At 34.2% G+C, this 15863-nt stretch overlaps 1 protein-coding gene and 1 long non-coding RNA gene across 7 annotated transcripts; one reads left to right on the top strand and one right to left on the bottom strand.

Moving 5' to 3' along the window:
- Nucleotides 1-2809: 2809 nt before the first annotated feature.
- LOC125419044 (uncharacterized) lies at nucleotides 2810-6113 on the top strand. The gene is made up of 3 exons (XR_007238023.2): nucleotides 2810-3870; nucleotides 3961-5024; nucleotides 5616-6113. It is a non-coding gene; the product is annotated as an uncharacterized LOC125419044 (long non-coding RNA).
- Nucleotides 6114-6571: 458 nt separating this feature from the next.
- LOC107405712 (LRR receptor-like serine/threonine-protein kinase GHR1) lies at nucleotides 6572-11874 on the bottom strand. Of its 6 annotated transcripts, none has more exons than XM_016012801.4 (5): nucleotides 11382-11874; nucleotides 11066-11185; nucleotides 9628-10987; nucleotides 7951-9498; nucleotides 6572-7330 (listed from the first exon to the last, which is right to left on the bottom strand). In XM_016012801.4, the coding sequence occupies exons 3-5, from the start codon at nucleotides 10688-10690 to the stop codon at nucleotides 6747-6749; spliced, it is 3195 nt and encodes a 1064-aa protein (XP_015868287.2). In that variant the 5' UTR covers nucleotides 10691-10987; nucleotides 11066-11185; nucleotides 11382-11874; the 3' UTR covers nucleotides 6572-6746. The 6 variants fall into 6 exon arrangements, with proteins under 6 accessions (XP_015868287.2, XP_015868289.2, XP_048319997.1 ...); XM_016012803.4 differs by having other exon boundaries at nucleotides 11109-11185; XM_048464040.2 differs by having other exon boundaries at nucleotides 11634-11874.
- Between the last annotated feature and the right edge of the window lie 3989 nt (nucleotides 11875-15863).

The raw sequence follows: 15863 nt of genomic DNA, 5'->3' as shown, positions 1-15863 counted from the left end.
ATTGTAGAAATACTTTCATTAATTGCAATGTACAAGCTTTTTGTGTGTGAGTTTCTTAAGAATCTTGTCGAATTCATAGGAAAGCAGGTGGTTGTTTTTGGTCTTGATAAGATGGAGGGGAAGAAGTGGATTGGTCATTTGAATAGAGCCGCATACAGAAGCTCAAGGCTTGAGAGCATTGGGTTCTGACAAAAGGGAATTTTACTTAATTGAAATTAAATAGGAAAATTAAAGGAAATTAAGATAGGAAAAATTATTAGTAGATATTGCGTTGCGTATTGGTATGGAATTTGATATGGTTTTTAAATAATAATAATAAATAAATAAATAAATAAATTTGATATGTTACTCATAGCCACTAAAACAAAGCCATGTGTACAATTATTAAATTACTTCCAACAAGCACTTAGCCTTCATCCATTAGCCTTGTCGTTTGACTCCACCCCCTCACGGGCCTCACCCATTGAATAATGTTTTTTTTTTTTTTTTTTTTTGGGCTCCTAAATAGCATTAACTTTTGCAGACATGTAAGCATATTGACAAATTATATGGCCCAGTCAGTTTCCAGAGCCGTTTTGTTTTTTTGTAAGAGTCAGGACTTGGCGGGAAGCTGAGCCCTGTTTTCTTGGCTTTTGTTTTTTTGGTTTATAAAACAACCTCATTCCAATGAAAGAAAACAAAAAAAAAGATTTTTAAAAATATTTAGATGAGAAAAGAATCTTTATTCTGTGATGTAGATCCATAAATTGTTTCCTTATCTAAGCTTTCAAAAATCTAATAATATGTGATCACTAATTTAATTGTATCGTCAATAATTTTTCCCATCCTTAAAATTTTCCAAATAAAGTTATCATATACAGTTACTAAAAAAAAAAAAAGGTTATTATATACAGAAACTTCCTAATAAATATCAGTTGCTTTGTGTTAACTATTAAATGGATTAGTATGATTATCAATATAAATTATTTATCAATTTTTTTTTTTTACTATTTGTTGTTTTGTTTTCAGGAACCATATGTTTTTACAAGTTCTAGTATAGATATATAACAAACAAAAACAATGAAACATTATATCGATTGCCAAAAGAAAAAATAAAAATAAAAAAAAAAAGAAAAATGATAAAAATAAAAAATCCAAGAGGGATGTATTCAATTTAGAATTTGAACGATTTTAAAAGTCTTTTAAAGTTTTAAGGTATTCGACTTAGATTTCAAGAGAGTCCATACAAATCTAATGATATTCAATTCAGATTTTGATGGATTTTATAAAAGTCTATTAAAATCTAGATGTATTCAATTAGGACTTTATAGAATTCTTTTAAAATCTGGTGGTATTCAAAAAGTCATTGATTTTAAAAGACTTTAAAAAATGATGGATTTTAATGGATTTGAAAGGATTTTAACAGGGAAATTGTGAAGGAAATTGTCAATATGAAATCCAGCTTTAAATCCAAAGATTTCATTGGATTCTTATAAAATCTTTATGGAGTCTGTAGAATTCCATAACAATCCATCAAATCCTTTAAAGTCTATAATTCATTTTAAATCCATCAAACTCTAAATTGAATACATCCCTCTAATACTAAAAATGAATTTGAAAAAAAACAGTTTGTTTAAAAATAATAATAATAATTAACAGTTCAAATATTGAATACTAGTATGAAAAAATGTATATATATTTTCAAAATGAAGAAAATATTAAAATTTGATCAAGTTAGAAATCTGTACAAGTACTAGGAAAATATTTATAATTAATGTTATTAGATTTTTTTTTCATTTTTACATAAAACTAAACTTGTATAAATACTCCAATTTTTTTTACTCAATTAGTGAGCCATTCAAACTTATGTCTAAGATGTCATAGGTTTGAAGTCCTTTGTAAAGAAAATATTCCGGTTTTAGTATTTTGAAACATTTTAAAATATAATTTTAGATTTACCAATATTTAAGAAAAGTAATAAAAGGTGGATTAAAGACTGTAATTTATGTAATTAGGAACAATTATTAGAAAGTAGCTTTTATTGAAGGACACGATAGAAACTAAAATGAGAGAAAAAAACAATTTTCTACCTTAAGGTCATATGTCATTAGAGTTTTAAGAACTATCTTAAACGAAGAGAGGATCTACTTCTAAGTAGGAGAGAAAAATTTTCTACCTTACGATCATATTTCATTAGATTTTTAAAAATTTATCTTAAACATAGATGACGAGAAGATTTACATCTAAGTTTTATCTAAGAAAAAAGGGATTTGTTGTTTGGTGGGAGTAACCATTGAAATGATTAAAAGAAATTCATATCGCATGGACTCCCCATCACTGCACCACCTAGACAGGTGGTAAATCTAAGGGTCCATCACCATTCGATCACCTTGGATTTTTTCTCCTGCATATACATGGCTCTTTTTGTATTCCAATCTAGTACCATACACTTGTTAAGGTTTAGGGTTTCACTCTAAAAGGAATCCAATACAGGTTGCAATTCAAACCTCTATATACCTTTTAGAATATTCATATCTGACTAATATGAAACTTATATTTGCACTTTTTACACCAATAGCATATTAAATTCCTATTTAGGCAAAATAAACTCTATGTTGATACAACAACTCCCTTGCCATCCTTTGGTGCATTGGATTAGGAACAATCCAAAAGAAGCATGTTAAAAAACAATGCTTTGCAACTTTGTCTTCCTAAGCCCTAAACATTGAAAGGAAAAATGTGTTTCTTAAGAGAGAAGTTACAAATTTTAGCTTCTCTTTTTTTTCTTTTTCTTTTTTTTTTTTTCTTTTTTTTTTTTTTTTTTTTTTTTTTTTTTTTGGTGCAGATGCTTTGTAACGAACATGCTAACTGAGAAAAGTAATGTATGCTTTGGTATTGTTCTGTTAAGAAAGATGTTTCCAGTCTGAAATGCAAGCTTGAAGCTGTACATGGCGTGCTGGAGGATGCAGAAAAGAAACACTGATTGATGCTGGTGTTCATCGTTGGCTGGATGAGCTCAAAGAAGTTTCTTATGACGTGGACAACGTGCTGGACAAGTGGAGCACTGAAATTCTCAAACCCAAAATTGTTAAACAAGCTGAAGGTGAAAACTCCGTATTTTGAGTTGCCTGGAATCGTTGCCCGAAGAGCATTGTTGATTAATATTTAGCAGACTTGGAAAGAAATAGTGAAGAGTGCAACCAATTAGAGGAAATTGGGACGAAAATTGCAACCAAGTTCAATGGCCTGCCTCTTGTAGCAAGTAGTTTAGGAAGTTTAATGTGTTTTAAGGAGACTAAAAAGGATTGGGAGGATGTTCTATCTAGTAAAATGTGGAAAATGCAAGATGCAAATGTCAAACTTTTCACTCCATTCTTGTTGAGTTATTATGACTTGCCTCCTCTGGAAATGCGTTTTTTTTTTCATATTGTTCTGTATTTCCAAAAGATTATGTGATCGATAGGGACAAGTTGATTGAAATGTGGATGTCACAAGGTCATCTAAGTAGCAATGAAAATCCAGAGAAAGGTCGAAATTGTTTAAAAATTCAACCATGAGGTCTTTCTTTCAAGATTTTGGAAAAGATCATGATGGAAGCATTTTGAAATGCAAAATACATGACATATTACATGATTTTGCACAATTTTTGACAAAAAATGAATGTTTCACTATGAAAGTTGTTAAGGAGAAAACACAGACTCTTGGTGTTGTTGAAAACCATCACTCTACATTATTATTGACATCTAATTGCATATACCCTTTTCATAATGTGTTTAGACACTAGCTTAGGTAGTGGTATGATGTTCTTTCAACAAAAATCTCCTCCTCTAAGATGTCTTCGTACGCTAAATTTGAGGGGATGTCGAATTAAAAAGCTTCCACAGCAGCTTGGTCAGTTGATACAGTTAAGATATCTCAATTTATGTGATAACCCTGAATTGACAGAATTGCCTAATGAAGTATGTGATATATGTAATTTAGAGATTTTGAGACTTGAAGAATGCTACAGACTTCAAAGACTACCAGAAGGGATGGGAAAACTAGTGAGTTAAAGACATCTTCATATCGGTAGCGGGGGATGAGTTGAGAGATTGCCAGAAGGATTACTAGACTAATTCATCTTCGCATACCACACACGTTTGGGGATACCAAAGGTGAATGAAGGTGCATATCTTAGTCTAGGAGATTTGAAAAGGTTGAATCACCTCCAATTTGAAAGCTATTTTTGAATAAGCGGGTGTGGATATCTGAAAATTTTGAGAGAGATTGAAGAAGCAGGGTTGGTGCATAAGGAAAATCTTGTAGAACTATGTATAAATTTTGAGAAGAGCGTAGAACGAAATTTGGAAGATTCATCTCAGATACTTGAAGCCTTACAACCACATCCAAGCTTGAAATCCTTAAAGAATCCACAGCTATGAGGGTATCAATATGTCTCCCAAATGGCTGTTGTCATTAGTTACTTTGAGAAATCTCCACCTTGTAGGCTGCAGCCCCTGTGAGACTTTACCTCCTTTGGGAAGCCTACCTTCTCTTGAAGTACTTGCTGTAAGTCAAATGTATAATGTGAGAAAGATAGGCAGTGAGTTTTGGGGAAATACCAATACTAATGATATGGTAACAAAAGAAGAAGACCAAGTCATGGTATCATTCCCAAAATTGAAACAACTTAGGATTTATTTCTTGCGTGAGTGGGAAGAATGGGAAGGAGATGAAACAACAAATATTGTTGTTTTGTTAATCATGCCTTGGCTTGATTTCTTAGAAATATACCACTACAAGAGTTTGAAATCACCACCGGAGTTTCTGAAAGGGACACCAATGAAGACTTTGACTATTGATTGCTGTGACATTTTATTACAATCTTTCCAATAATCAGAAGAGGAGTAGAGCAAGATTTCACACATCCCAAGCATCAATATTGGTTACAACAATGTGAAGAGAGATGGCATTTGGGTTAACTAACTTCCAGGAGAATTTTTTCTTAATGGCAATGAAGAGCAGGGAAATGAACATGAAGCGCCAACTTCATGTAGAATGAATAGGTATCCTTCTGTTTATGGTTTTTTTTTTTTTTTTTTTTTTCCCTTCATCCAAACTTTATCTTGATTATGCAATTCTCATTATATATTATGATTTCCACCATTTTAAATTGAATTACATGCACCATAAGTAATTTCCAAATCCATTATATATGCATGTGTAAAAATAATTTGGAGAAAAATCAGTCGGGGACAGTACATACTAAAGGCTCTTAGGACACTAACTTGATTCCATTTTTGGAATATGATATTCTCATTAATTTTCATTTTAAATTATGATTGGTACGGTAAGTTATGGTCACTATTGTCACCGAATACTTTAAAAAATAATAATAATAATAGAGGGAGTCTTACTCGTATTTCATATCTACTTTATAAATTTGTGGCTAAATTACATATAACAATGGAAATTAATCGGTTTAGTTATAACAGTATTTTAGCGACAAATAGATTTAAATTGCAGCTATAAAACAGTTCTAGATATAGCAAACTCTACCCAAAGAGTTTTTAGCACCCCGTTACTTGCACATTTTTAAGATCATAATTTTAGTTGCAGATTTGGTGCTTATATCCACAACTTTTCTTGTATTGTAGTGTTGTGTAGGTTTTGCTTGTTCATTTTGGGGCCACCGGGACATAACATTTTGAGGAGCTACTCATTCAAGTGCACATTCCCGGTTTCACCACCATCCGATCGGTAGAACATGCATTTGCAACACTGTAGAAGTAGTTGAAGGACAGCATGCAGAGTGACGTTAAGATGCAAAAGATGAGGGAGGATCTCAGCAGTCGAAATCATAACCAAAAGGTTGCAAGAGAGTTCTGATGATTGATTATAGAGGACATGCGTGAGGGATTGGGGTAACAATTTCAACGAATCATTCATCATTGCTAAGGGCATGCATTTTCCAGCCCCTTCATATTTGTAACTTTTCCCCCCCCACAATTTTTAGCTTTCCACCGACATGGTAGAAACAGCCTTATGTGTATGTGGTGAATTGGAATGCAGGCAGAATTTTGAATAAATGGATGCTGATTGATTGTAATGAATTCTAGGCATATCTTAGATGTAGTTTACTCTTTTGAATAAATGAACGCTACAGTACACTTTCATTTTATTTCTTCTACTTTGAATTTTTAGGCTTAATTTGTTCAGCAGCATATGTAGCGTTCTTCGATTTCTAACTTTCAGACTATATATATATATAAAAAGAGTTCACCACACTGAATAAATCAGCCATAAGTTTGTATCTATTTCTTCGTAAGTCAATATGTATTGAACTAATTATGAACCTCTTGACGAATTTATAATGCATCAACCAATACATAGGCAAATACAGTGGGTTTCTGTACTTGATCAGTAGTAAAGGTTGTCAAAAATGAAAATCATCTCAAGGCATTCAATGTAAATAGATCAAACAATAACCACAACTGTTTTTTTTTTTTTTTTTTTTTTCTTCACACATCATTGTCATTTTTCTCTTCATCCTATCACATTCTTCATCTTAAGACCTTAAAAAGCAATGGCCATGGCCCATCAATTTGCATCCTTTCCCACATGCGCTTCATATTTTTCTTTTTTTCTTTTTTTTTTAACAGAAATGGTTGATACAATTAGCAGACTAAACCAGAAAATCTAATGGATTCAAAAGGGAGGCTAATGAGGTATTAAGTTCCCAGAAAATTCATGTCCAACTAAGTTAGATTTGAAAAGAAACGAAAAAACTATATAGATGAAAGATCCTCATATATAGTCTTGATACCTGGCCTCTCTGATACCGACCGAATGCATCGTAAAGCAATACCAAGGACCTCCTTCATTCCCTTCGCAGCTGCTGGATTCCCCGCCTCTGCCATTAATGCAGCATCGAAACAGTCTGAGCCACGACCTTCCGATACCCTCAACCGCACCCAATCTGTCAAATCAACCCCTCCTTCCTCACCCGAGATCACATCACCAGCACACCTTCCAGTTAAAAGTTCCAACATTATCACTCCAAAAGCATAAACATCTGACTTAAATGAAGGCACTGGCTTCTTGGAAGCAGCCAACTCTGGTGAACGATAACCTAAGACACCAGCATCAAGAATTTGTTCAATGGTGCCAGCTTGGGTCATGAGACGGTGGAGGCAATAATCAGCAACACGAGCATTCAGGTCAGGCCCATCCAACAATATGTTTGTCGCTTTTAGATTACCATGTGGAACAGCACGGTCAAAGTGGAGATAGTTCAGACCACGTGCAACATCAACGGCAATTTTCAGCCTTTGAGCCCAAGATAATGGTGGCCCTTTTCTTCCTGGTCGATCTGAAGAAATAATATGTTTTTAGATCAAAAAGGAAATTAAAGAATATCAAAACACACAGACATACAATTATGGAAGAGAAAAGCAAGTTGGAATGGGAAGAAAATGCCATTCCAGTAAGCAGCTGGTCTTACACATGCACATGCAGAATAATAAATTACTATAAATGAGGATCACCAAAATTAAAACACAAGACAAGAGACAACTGAACAAAAAAATAAACAGAACAAAAAAAAATATAACTGAGTTACCAACAATTTTAAAAATTCAAATTGGATAAGATGCGAACCTAATTATACAAATCAAGCCTATAACTAACAATACTGTTTATCTTTAGATTTTTTTACTAAGAGAAGAATTACCAACCCTTCATAAAAGCATAGAGCGGATAATAAAGTTCGATCACAGAATATGGAGATAATAACTATTAACCAAAAAGAAAATATTAATCAATATTAACGACCACATAATAGTATTAGTTTTTGCTTCAACCTTGCAGGTATTGGCATATAACCCTAATGGGATTTTTTTTTTTCCGTTTTTTTTGGGTCATGTCATTTCTCCTGTTTCTTATTGGACTAAAAGTTTTATAGGTTGAAGAGTGAGAAAGGCAACATGATACCATAAAGAAAGCTCGCAAGACTTCCAGGTGAGATGTAATCTGAAAGAATAAGCTTCTCATGTTGTGTCGGACCCCAATAGTACCCTCTAAGACCCACCACATTTGGATGTCTGATGTTAGCAAATTTTTTAGCCTCCTTGGCAAATTCTTTTTTCTGTTTTGCCACCCCTTCTCTTAACCATTTAACTGTCAAGAACACTCCATTCTCCAAAGTTGCCCTATAAGATGTCCCATGGCTGCTTCTTCCCAAAACTTCAGCAGGGGCCCTCGACAATTCCTCCTGCGTCAATGAGACTGTATCATCAAGAAAATACAGCTCCCCAACCAATCTATCTGGTGATCTCACATCCAGCCTTGCAAGGTTTTCGGCAGAAAATGAATCCCCAGATTCAGGTGACCAAGAGATATGGCTGTTCTTTGAAGGGGAAAAGCCGGTTACAGCAGCCAATTTTTCATCAGGGCTGATAATCTCAGATGATGATCCTTTTTTCGATGCCACAAGATCCTCAGCTGATACAACTGTAGCACCACCAGTTTCTATTCCACGAATACCAGAGGGGTTTGGTTGAGCACCCTTGCGGATATCTTTGTTCATAGTATGCTTTGGGGGGAGCCTCCTTGAGATGCGAATATAATGTATGAAGATAACAAGCAAAAGAAGAATAACAACAGCAACCACACATGAAACAATAATTATCACTTTGACAAGAGTGTTCATGGGCTTTTTCTTGGAATTATCAGATGGAGAAGCATTTGATCCAGAAGAACCATTTGGGAAACGCAAACCACTATTTCCAGGGTAAAAAGAAGACCTAGGAAACTTTCTCAGATTTTCTGGGACAGTGCCAGAAAGATCATTGTATGAAGCATTAAAGTTTACAAGGCTGTCCGGAAAGTTGTTTGGAAGAGGACCTGTAAAGTGATTCTGTGAAATATCTAATGAACTTAATGAGCTCATATCAGTGACCGAAGTTGGCAGAGAACCAGAGAAATTATTTCCCGCAATACGAAGCACTTGAAGTGCAGTCAATGCTCCAAATTGATCAGGAAAATAACCGCTAATCTGGTTATGCGAAAGATCAAGAATCTGAAGGTTAGTTTCACTGGGTGAGGGAGATGATAACTTAACAGCCCCAGTAAAAAGATTGTTGTCAAGGTGGAGCTCTTGCAAAGTGGGCATTGTTAGCAAATCAGCCAGAACAGGTCCCGCTAACCGATTTGAACTGAGATCAAGGACTCTAAGCTTTGGATACTGCATTATCACTTTTGGTAGGGAACTACCAAGTGAATTACGTGAGAGATTGAGAAAATTTAAACGCAGAAATTGTGGGGTTACCTCAGGGATAGATCCCATCAAACGATTCTGACTCAAATCAAGAAATTCAATGTTCCCCCATTTCATCATCCTGGTTAAGTTCCCTTCAAATTTGTTATTTGATAGATCAAGTACAGCACAGCTTCCAGTCAGCAGTGGCAGCTCTCCAATAAGCCCATTTGAGGAAAGATTAAGGACACGCAGATTTGTTGAAGTAATTGCAGTCATGGATCCTGAAAGATGATTTAAATGTGAGAAGCAAAACAAACTATCTAGGAATAAATTACAAAGACCAGTTTAAAAGACGAGATAATATTATTTCTTAACATAAAAAGGAATCGAGTAACAGATGGTTCAAGTACCTGAGAGATTGTTGCCACTCAAATCTAGTTCATCTAAAACCAGAGCATCTCCTTTTAATAGGTTATTGGGAATAAATCCTGAAAACCTGTTGTTACTGAGCTTGAGGACTTGGAGATCATAGACAAAATTAAATGCAGGTAATTCGCCAGACAACTGATTGTAGCTGAGATCCAAAACCTTCAAGTTTTCAAATACTTGTAGCTCACCCCCACTTACCAGTGACCCAGTTAGCTGGTTATGGCTAAGATTCAAATACTTAATATCCTCAGATATACGAGATAAAAATTTCTGTTGCTGCGAAGTAGAACTTGTAAGCATATTATCACTCAAATCAACATGAGTAGCACTTGTTTCAAGCAAAAATAGCACATCTAGATGACCCTCAAGCATATTCCCATGTAAGTCAAGCACATCAAGACTCGAAACCAGCTCAAACCCTTTGGGAATACTCTTGGTAAAGCTATTAACAGATAGATTAAGAGATACCAGATTAGACAGCTTTGTCAACGATGTCGGCACTGGCCCAGAGAAGGAGTTGCGACTCAAGTCCAATGACAGGATTGAGGAAAGTCCTGACAGTGAATCTGGAATGGAGCCCGCAAAGTTGTTCCCAGCCAATGAAAGGTTTTTTAAGCTCTCTAACCTACCAATTCCCATTGGTAAAGCTGATGAAAATAGATTATTGGATACATCAAGATACTCAAGTTTTGTAAAGTCGGCTATGTTGTCAGGAATTTTGCCTGTTATTGAATTGTTGGACATAGAAAGCTTCACAAGCTTTGTGAGATTTGCAAATACACTCAAGTCTGCATCTGCAGACAGACCCAGATTATCAAGAACAACTCCGGCAACATTTCCGCCATTACAGACAATTCCATTCCAAGAAGAAGGGCAGCCATCAAAGTCTATAGACTCATCATTCCAAGAATTAAGGACATAACCGGTTGGATCACGCTTGATACCCTTCCTGAATTCAAGCAGAGCCAAAATATCTGGCGAAGGAAGCTGCCCCATGGCAGAAAGAAAAAGTAGGGACAGCACTAAAATCCCACCAAGCTTCATTCCGCTTCAATCAAGAGAACTAAAAACTCAATGAGGAGAACAAAGGGGAGCTTCCAAGCTGCTAACCACAAACCCAAAAGCAGACGGAAGACACTTCCAACAACGCTTGCAGTACAAAGTTTCTTAACCAGTCAAAGTATCAAACCAAGAGATTAGCGGAATGTTGCTTAGAAATCTGGGGGTTTTGGAGCTGACAGATTCACAAAATACAAAGAAATCCAACCATAATGTGCATACTCATATGCAGGGAAACATGAGAAATACTATAGCCATTCAACTACAGCTAGGTGGTTACCACTACAGAAAGCAAAAGAATGATTATGAACCCCACATGCAACCAAAACCTTCAACTGATAAGCTCATCAAAACAAGTACCTTTTACGAAAGAAAGCACTAAATTTTGGTGTGCAGTACTTACGGAACTGATTCTTCTCCACAAAAATAAGCAATCAAGTACAGCTTCAGACTGAAGAACTGACCCATAGCAATCAATGACTGAAACAAACAACACAAAATGAGTCACCTTCAGGGATCTAAGAATGGAAATTACAGCATTTTCCTTACCAAGATTTCATTTTAAGAACAATGTGGCTCGTTACAAGCTACACCTTATACACTCAAAGAGTAACAAAACCAGCTTTTTGAACTATCTGAAAGCAATTGCAGATGGAAACGAGCTATAATACCATACCTCTGGCACATTGTTCCACAGAGTTCAGTTACCATCAACAACAAACCCACGAAGAAGGATGGAGTGGGTCTTCAAATTAAGAACCAGACAGCATTCAAGACAAGGGACCCAGAAAATTTTAACATAAGAACCCTAATAAAAACACTTTTATTTTCTTTAAAAACACTTTTATTATCTTTGGCTACTTAAACACAGTCCAAAGCCCTGCTCTTTCTTTAATGCAAAAAGAAACAAAGGCTTGAAAGGAAATACCTTTGTCCCTTTTCACCTCACTTTTCTTCTGTTGGAGAGGCATGTGAGGACCGAGGAAGCTAAATGTAAACCACATTTCTTTACCTTGAATGATTAAAAAAAAGACCCTAATTTTTATTCATTCTTTTGATGGGTTTTATTTTTTAGTGTCAGCAATAAAATATCAGAAAAGTAAGCGGGAAAAATGCTAGGGTTTTTCCTTTCTTTTTCTCTCATTTGGGTGTAAATTTTCACTCTTCACCCGCCAAATAAAGTGACAGAATCTATAAAACTTTCCTAGTGGACGTCAAAGATTTATCAAATCCGTCTTAATGTTAAGGTTTCTCACTTTGTGAGAGTCAATAATAAAAGAAAAAAACAAAAAACATTGTGTTAAGGGAGCATGGATAGGAGTGTGGTCAGTGCCACCTAAGTCTCTGGCCTCCACCACTTCCCCTTTGACTAGGCTATTTTGCTCACTCCTTTCCAAGTTCCAATAAGACACAGCTTTGGAGAGGTGGTTTAGGTGAAGACATAATGGTAATGGTAGAGGAATTCAATAGGCGGGACCCATGTGAAGTAACCAATAGTGTTGCGAAAAGTGGCAAAAGAGCGTCCCATTCTTTACATCTCAACCATCCCTGTCGTGGGAGTCCATGGACAGGACCACTGGGTAATGGTGATGGAACTTTTCCCTCAGCATTGCATTGTGCTGAAATGTTTCCCTTCACCAAATGAAAAAAAAAAAACAATGGGTTTCTGAGTCAGTAGATTTCAGTAGAGCATTGCTCTGTGTATAACTTGTGTTTTCTTTCGTTTTCATATGTTTGGGATGGTTACTGAAAAAGGACCAAATCAAGAACTATTGGATTTATATGGGGAAAAATACAAACAGAACAAACAAGTAAGGTGATTACTGATTTGAGATTTTCTCATATACATTGTGAACTGCACATTGATTAGCATTTTTCATTATTAATGCCCCAAAAGTCCCATAATTTTTTTATTTATTTTTTTTGGTTTTATATTAGGGATTGGAAATTCAAACTTGGATTTTATTATAAAAAAATAATAATAATAATAATAGTTTTACCTCAAAATCCATCTTTTGTTTATTTTGAATAAAGTTGAAATGGATTTGAAAATTAAAACTGCATAAATACTCAAACCACCAAAAGAGAAACTAAAGAAATGCTCAAATCATTTGTGTCATAAAATTGGACATGGTGAGCCATATCATTAACATAAGTCCGCTTGTCCCTTAAATCTGTAAATCCGCATTGCCTTATGTTGGACTATAAAATAGGAAATCCAAAAGGGACAGTTGATAGACAAAAATTATTGCTTATTAGAGCATGGAAGAAAAGAAGGCAATAGTTACCCATTAATTTTGTTTTCTTTTCTTCACAAAAATGCTATCATAATTAAATATAAGAGAAGGTTGATGAAGTGGAAGATAATTATTATGCCTTTTTAGTGTTTTCTAAGTTGAATCAACAAGTGATTGACCAACAAAAAAAATCAATAAGTTGGAAAAATAAAACGATACCAAAATCGCAAAGTCGATGTGGAGGCAACATCATGAACTCCAACACGCTGATTGGCTACCCCAACAAAGTAGCAGCCCTCATTACCAAATCTTAAGATTTTATCAAATTGTTAAGCATAATGTCTTTTTAATTTATTTAACTTTTACTTTGAGCTTTTTTTATATTTCTATTTCAATTGGTTGCCTGTTTAATTTGGTAAGTTTGTTAGATTTATACATGAGAAAGTTTGAAAATTATTCAAGGGCAGTTGAAGCACAAAAGCATATCCTAAATAATACGTTGCTCACAAAAGCAAACTCCAAAAAGTTCTTGGAAAATGTGTATCCAACATCCAAGATTCCATTTACAAAGCAAAATGAGAATAGGAGAAAGTAACCTTAAAAAAAAAAAAGAAAAGGGCTGCCTTCCTTGCTTTGAAGTTGAAACTTACAAAGAAGAACCAGTTCATTACCCCCCCAAAAAAAAAATAATAAATAAATACAAAGAAGAACCAGTGCAAAATCCTCAGCTAGAAAAAGTATGCTTGGATATGTTTTTCTTTCTATCTTTCCATCCTTCCTTTTTCTCTCCTTTCAGGTTGGCAACGTGCGTCTTTACCTTTTTAGATTTAAATCATAGTTAAAATATGCAGAAGACAGTAAAATACCAAAAACTTTTAAAAGTTGGTTCATATTTTTACATATCAAAAAAGGACTTCTACGTGTTATTTTCCACTGTTTGATAATAATCTTACAAAACTACTGCTCAAAACCCTGAAATTCTAAACCCAAAAAATATAAAAATAAAAATAAAAAAAAGCCTGAAATTCTATTTGAACAATTGTTTTTCCCATATCTAAAGAGAGTAAGAACGTACGAACAAATATTTGATAATCAAAAAATATTCATGTCCTTAGGATCATCATCAATATTCTTCCTACAATATGAACTTAGTCAGGAAAGTATAAATTTTTTTAAGAAAACAATGACTTTGGTTTTTATCCCGAACAAAAAAAAAAAAAAAAAACTTCTTTTGGATAAATAAATAATAATTTTGTTATTAGGTTGGTTTTGTAAAAAAATATATTTGATTTGATTTCAATTTTATTTGCTTTTTTGGTATGGAAATTCACATTCTATTAGGCAAGCAGGTGAATAGGATATTGGAATTGTCTCCGGCCTTTTTTTTTTTTAATTATTTATCTTTTTATATTTATATTTTTGACACTGTGGTAAAAATCATTGATAAAGCATTTTCAAGTTCAATGTTCGAATTTTTACCCAGTTGAAAGCTCCCCTTCTCCAGTTACACTGAATTAAAATGTTAGACCAAAAATGGATTTAGTTTATAACACTCGCCCATGAAATTTCACTGGCTTCTAAACATAAGCTTGTGAGATTGCAGGTTGCAGCATACCGCCATGTTTTGCCATGCACCAAAACTTAATATTGATATATGGACTTAAGGTTGAGATTGGTTTTGATGTTGGGCCTGACTATTTTACCTGGGGTCTGAGTTTGGTATATATTGGATTTTTGTCTGGTTCTAAGGCTCATTACTCGTGAAGGTCCCAGCCCAAACCCAATAGTAAACATGACATCTTTCATTTCTTAAAACACACACACACACACACACACGCGGACCCAACAGTAAACATGTCATCCTTCATTTCTTAAAACACACACACACGTGTGTGTATATAATTCGTCTACAACGTAAATGTCATCATCAACACACACACACATCATGCTAATACTAAGATATAAGAAACACACACACACGTGTGTGTATATAATTCGTCTAGAACGTAAATGTCATCATCAACACACACACACACACACACACATCATGCATGCCAATACTAAGATACGCACCAAATATGGTACAGACTATGTAATAGATACGCACCAAATATGGTACAGACTATGCATATTACAATATAACACAGATCGTCTATGCATATTACAATGTAATACAGATCATCTGTACTATAGAATTTTTTTAAATATATATATATGCATTCAACTTCCACATGTAGATTTTGTAATATTGGATAAATAGGAGAAAAAAGTTAAATAAATATAGTGTTGGAAATATTTTTACCAAAATATTGGTATCCAATGATTTGGTATTTTTTAATAATTTTGCATTTCATGAATATAGGACATAATCAACTTAACAATTATTAAAAAATTATTATATGATTGATTATCAAAATTTTAATAAAAAATTTAAAACTTATAGTATTGTCCCAAATTTATTGTTCCTAAATATGTAAGAGACTATCTGTATTGAATAAACCTATGGTTTTTTTTTTTTGGCAAAAATAAATAAATAATTAAAGAATATTATTACTATTAATCCTTAAACTATACGTTTAGTTTCAATTTAATACTCAAAACTCTTTTTTTCTTTTTTTCTTTTTTTTTTTCTTTGAACGAACTCGTCCTCAAACTAACTTTAATACTGCATCGTTGATCCCTATACTTTTTTCCATTCATTTGGAACCGATTACATGTGAGCCAATTATGAGGGGGTATTTGAGGCCTGTTCCAACTCCTTTCCTTTCTTCCTTCTCCCTTATATCATATAACCCTCCACAAATCCCAATTAATTTATCTAGTTTTCACCACTTTTGAGCTCATCCAATCACCTAAGGAGTTTCTTCTTTAGCCTTCAAAATCCGCCAAACGTTACAAACCCACCACCCAAAATTCATTTG

Source organism: Ziziphus jujuba, chromosome 1 (genome assembly GCF_031755915.1).
Source record: "Ziziphus jujuba cultivar Dongzao chromosome 1, ASM3175591v1".
Taxonomy (NCBI): domain Eukaryota; kingdom Viridiplantae; phylum Streptophyta; class Magnoliopsida; order Rosales; family Rhamnaceae; genus Ziziphus; species Ziziphus jujuba.
Note: the sequence above shows the minus strand (reverse complement) of the source record. Positions and strands in the feature narration are given on the sequence as shown.